The sequence below is a fragment of the Gekko japonicus genome, unplaced genomic scaffold, assembly GCF_001447785.1.
Source record: "Gekko japonicus isolate JY-2015 unplaced genomic scaffold, Gekko_japonicus_V1.1 scaffold5944, whole genome shotgun sequence".
NCBI classification, from domain to species: domain Eukaryota; kingdom Metazoa; phylum Chordata; class Lepidosauria; order Squamata; family Gekkonidae; genus Gekko; species Gekko japonicus.
In genome coordinates, this window is record NW_015169963.1 from 3390 (window position 1) to 8566 (window position 5177).

At 51.4% G+C, this 5177-nt stretch overlaps 1 protein-coding gene across 1 annotated transcript in view; it reads right to left on the reverse strand.

The window, feature by feature from the left end:
• Positions 1-2284: 2284 nt before the first annotated feature.
• The window catches only part of ANAPC15 (anaphase promoting complex subunit 15), a gene marked incomplete at its 3' end in the record, with an annotated part of 4134 nt that continues 1241 nt past the window's right edge, over positions 2285-5177 (reverse strand). Inside the window, exons 3-4 of the mRNA XM_015417555.1 lie at positions 4307-4366; positions 2285-2422 (exon numbers count right to left, since the gene is read on the reverse strand). Of these exons, the coding sequence (XP_015273041.1) occupies positions 2285-2422; positions 4307-4366 (198 nt within the window). The remainder of the gene's footprint in view (positions 2423-4306; positions 4367-5177) is intronic.

The following is a 5177-nucleotide window of genomic DNA, read 5'->3' on the forward strand; positions in this document are numbered from 1 at the left end:
CCAGCGCCTGTGCCCCAGTGGCCTCAAACTGGCAACAGGGTCTGTCCTTCAGTGATTGGCGACCTGATTTGAAAGCAAGTGTGAATCCTATAGGGCAGTGATAGCGAACCTTTTAGTGACCGAGTGCCCAAACTGCGACCCAAAACCACTTATTTATCGCAAAGTGCCAACACGGCAATTTAACCTGAATACTGAGGTTTTACTTTAGAAAAAATAACTCATACATTAACCTAAGATGATCCAAACAAAGTAAGGAAAGCAATCCCAAATGCTTTCATTTACTTAAAATTATTTGGCAGAGAATTCCACACTTTAATGATGGTCTGGGCCTGGCTGCGGCTATGGCACATGTGCCCACAGAGAGGGCTCTGAGTGCCACCTCTGGCACCCGTGCCATAGGTTTGCCACCACTGGTATAGATGGAACACTCTGTTTGGGGCAAGTGATGCTCTGTATTCTTGGTGCTGGAGAGGGCAACAGTGGGAGGCCTTCTGGTCTCCTGGCCCCACTGCTGGACCTCCTGATGGCACCTGGTATTTCTGGCCACTGTGTGACAAGAGTGTTGGACTGGATGGGCCATTGGCCCGCTCCAACATGGGCTTCTCTTATGTTCTTATGTTCTTCTTCACCCAGAGTCATTAACACATAGAATTCCCTGCCACAGGAAGTGGTAGTGGCTATAGGCACAAAATCATAGAATCATAGAATGTTAGAGTTGGAAGGTATCTCACAGCCTCTGCTTGAAAACGTCCAGCCAAGGAGCCTCCACCACCTCCGAGGCAGACTGTTCCACTGCTCAACCACTCTTACAGTCAGGAAGTTTCTCCTGGTATTTAGCCGGTATCGACTCCCTTGTAATTTCTACCCATTAGATCTAGTCTTGCAATCCGGAGAAAGAGAGAATAGATCTGCTCTGTCTTCTCCATGACGGCCCTTCAGATACTTTAAGAGTGCAATCGTGTCCCCTCTAAGCCTTCTGTTTCCCAGGCTAAACAGACCGACCCAACTGTTTCAGCCTTTCCTCGTAAGACTTGGATTCCAACCCTCTCACCATCCTGGTTGCCCTCTTCTGGACACGCTCGAGCTTGTTGACATCCTTCCTAAAATGTGGTGCCCAAAACTGGACACGGGACTCCAGGCGAGGCCTGACCAGAGCAGAATAGAGCGGAACGACCACCTCCTGTGATCTGGACACAGTGCCTCTGTTAATGAACCCTAAGACTGCATTAGCTTCTGCTGGGAGAGAGGGGCCAGGCCAGGATCTGTTCTCCTGTCCAAAGCAGATCAGCTACAGGGACCCACCAGAGAGGCAGGAATGTCCAGCTGAGGCTCTGAATCTTCACAGCGAAGAGGTGGCTTTTGAACCTGAGAAACCTACAGGGAAGGATCCAGGAAAGGAACTGCCTGCAGCAGACTCCAGAGGGCGCTCTGCTGCCCAGCTGCCTGGGAAAGAGAAGGCTTCCTAACTGTGTAAGAGTGGTTGAGCAGTAGAACAGTCTGCCTCGGGAGGTGGTGGAGGCTCCTTGGCTGGACGTTTTCAAGCAGAGGCTGGACGGCCATCTCTCGGGTATGTTGTAGGTATGTAGGGCTCTCTTTCGGCTGTGCTCCTGCAGTGTGCAGGGGGTTGGACGGGATGACCTGTGAGATACCTTCCAACTCTAACATTCTATGATTCTATGATTTTGTGCCTATAGCCACTACCACTTCTTGTGGCAGGGAATTCTATGTGAGAGAGACAGAGAGACGGGGGTGCTCGTGGCCTTCTCTTGGCAGAAACTATTTTGCCATTAAACCTGTTGGTTTCCTGTTCTTTATTCCCATTCTGGTGGAAGCTTTTTCACTGGACATTTTCAAGCAGAGGCTGGATGGCTACCTTTCGGGTATGTTGCAGGGCTCTCTTTCGGCTCTGCTCCTGCAGCGTGCAGGGGGTTGGACTAGATGACCTGCAAGGTCCCTTCCAACTCTAACATTCTATGATTCTAAGTCCCTGGAATTCTGCCCAGCCTGAGGAGCATAACCAAGCCGAAAAGAAGGAGCCAGTGAGGTATAGCAGAAAGAGCAACCAGGGTTCAGATCCCCACATCTACCATGGAAACTCGCTGGGTGACCTTGGGATCCTCACAAACCCTCAGCCCGGCCAACCTCACAGGGTTGTTGCTGTGTGAGAAAACGGAGGAGGAGAAGAAAAACGTTCTAAAAAGCCGCTCTGAGTCCCAACCGGGGAGAAAAGTGGGAGACAAATAATCAATGAATGTATCATAAATGCAAAATGCCCCCCACAAACCTCGTTAATCTCCCCATCGTCGGGAGACTCGTTGTAGTCGTTCATCTCATCCATGTCCTGCATGTCCTCATCGTCTTCGGAATCCTCCTCGCTGTCTTCGTCGTCTTCATCGTCCTCCTCTTCCTCCTCGTCGTAAGTCTGCTAAGACAAAGCAAAGGACGAGCTGCCATTTCCCCATCCAAAAACAACCCCCCCAACCAACTTGGCTTCCTGTCAGCTAACGCTGCCATGAATAGAGAGAGGCTTGTTAATTGCGTTGCATTCCTTCCCATGCGCTTAATCGCTTCACCGCTTATCTGTAAAGAGTTACTGGAGGAGTTGTGGTGTCTACCTTCCGTGGGATCGTCCTGGTTCCCAGCTTCGCTTCCGTTAGAGACCCTGGCCGTCTCCCGCACGCGGGAGCCCATCTAATTGGGTATTGCTGGGGGGGGGGGGTGCATACGAATGCCCTATATCCTATTATGCGCATAGGTAGTCCGCCATTCCTAACAGTGTTCCTGTTACTGCATCTATGGCTTTTCAATAAAGGTGAAACCTTCCTGGAAGCGTGCACTTCGTTGTTTTGCTGTGGACCCTGACACTTCCCTCCATCCGTCCTCCCACCGTCGCGTGACTTCCACCCACCCACAGGCAGGCACTCTCCTGTCCACATTTCGGATTCAAATCCCCTCCTCGACGCCTTCGGCTGAGAGGTGCCACCAACCAACCCTTGATCTCCTGGAGCCTCCCAACATCACCACCACCTGCCCTTCCCACACCTTGCCCCCCCCCACTGCCATGGCTAATGTAGCTCGCAAGCCTCTAAACACCTCCTTGAACAACGTTCGGTCTTATGTTCACCCCACCCTGTCCCTAGAGCATCTGCTTCGCATGTAGAAGGTCCCAGGTTCGATCTCCAGTTAAAAAGGACCAGACAGGAGGTGATGGGACAGGGCTCAGTGGTGGAGCCTCTGGTCGGCATGCAGAAGGTCCCAGGTTCAATCCCCGGCATCTCCTGTTAAAAGGGCCAGGCAGGAGGTGATGGGAAAGACCTCTGCCTGAGACCCTGGAGAGTTGCAAAGAGGGGCTGTGGCTCAGTGGCAGAGCCTCTGCTTTGCATGCAGGAGGTCCCAGGTTCAGTCCCCGGCATCTCTGGTTAAAGGGACCAGGCAGGAGGTGATGGGAAAGACCTCTGCCTGAGACCCTGGAGAGCTGTAAAGAGGGGCTGTGGCTCAGTGGCAGAGCCTCTGCTCGGCATGCAGAAGGTCCCAGGTTCAATCCCCAGCATCTCCAGTTAAAAAGGACCAGGCAGGAGGTGATGGGAAAGACCTCTTTGCCTGAGACCCTGGAGAGCTGTAAAGAGGGGCTGTGGCTCAGTGGTAGAGCCTCTGCTTGGCATGCAGAAGGTCCCAGGTTCAATCCCCGGCATCTCCAGTTAAAAGGACCAGGCAGGAGGTGATGGGAAAGACCTCAGCCCGAGACCCCGGAGAGCCGCTGCCAGTCTCAGTAGACAAAACTAACTGCGATGGACCGAGGGTCTGGTTCAGTAAAAGGCAGTCTCATATTTCAGTGCTTATGCTTTGTTTCAGCTCTGCCTGAGACTTCTGTTTGTCTTCAGATTTCTGCAGCCCAAATCCTATTGCCCTATTCATTGGGTATGACTGTATTTCATTGACGCGACAACGAACAAACAAACCAGTAAGGATGGGATGGAGTCCTGGTTTTAAACTGAAGCTGCACTGAGAACCCACAGGCTCATCACCTAAGTAGACATGACCACACAGGCTTCCGTCTGCCTCTCCCCTCACAGCAAACTCCCAGTCCTCTTAGACCCTAGGAACACCCCATTGCTCCCTCTGGGCAAATCCAACCTCCCATCAGACTAGAGTTCAGGGGCGCCCAATGAAGCTGAGGGGCAACAGATCGGGGACTGCAGGCATCTTTCACTTCAGGGTTTAAGGGGCTCATCCTCACGTCGTGCGAGAAAGAACGCAGACCCCCCCCCCCGACCCCCCGCATGCCAAAGGATGACACCAGAGTTACCTCAGAAGCCGGCTTCCCAATCGGGACCAAGTTGTTATCTTTCTCTGCGATGCTCTGCAACTGCAAACAAAGCACAAGAAATCAAGACAGAAGAAAAAGGGATGGGACTTATACCCCGCCCTTCGCTACCCGAAGGAGTCTCAGAGCGGCTTACAATCTCCTTCCCCTCCCCACCGCAGACACCCTGGGAGGTAGGCGGGGCTGAGAGAGCTCTTTTGAGGACTGCCCTTGAGAGAACAGCTCTGAAAGAACTTGTGACTGACCCAAGGTCACACCAGCAGCTGCATGTGGAGGAGTGGGGAATCAAACCCGGTTCTCCCAGATTAAAGTCTGTGCTCCTAACGACTACACTATGTTCAATGTGGCCAAGTGCAAGGTGATGCACATTGGAGCCAAAAATCCTAAATATAAATACACGTTGATGGGTTCTGAACTGGCAGAGACTGATCAAGAGAGAGATCATGGAGTCGTAGTAGATAACTCACTGAAAATGTCGAAACAGTGTGTGACTGCAATAAAAAAGGCCAATGCTATGCTGGGGATTATTAGGAAGGGTATTGAAAACAGATCAGCCAGTATCATAATGCCCCTATATAAATCAATGGCGCAACCTCATTTGGAATATTGTGTGCAGTTCTGGTCACCACACCTTAAAAAGGATATTATAGCTCTGGAAAAAATGCAGAAAAGGGCAACTCGAATGATAAGAGGGTTGGAACACTTGCCCTATGAGCAAAGGTTAGGGCTCTTTAGCTTGGAGAAACGACGACTGAGGGGTGACATGATTGAGGTTTAGAAGATTATGCATGGGAAAGAGCAGGTAGAGAAAGAGGTACTTTTCTCCCTTTCTCACAATACAAGAACTCGTGGG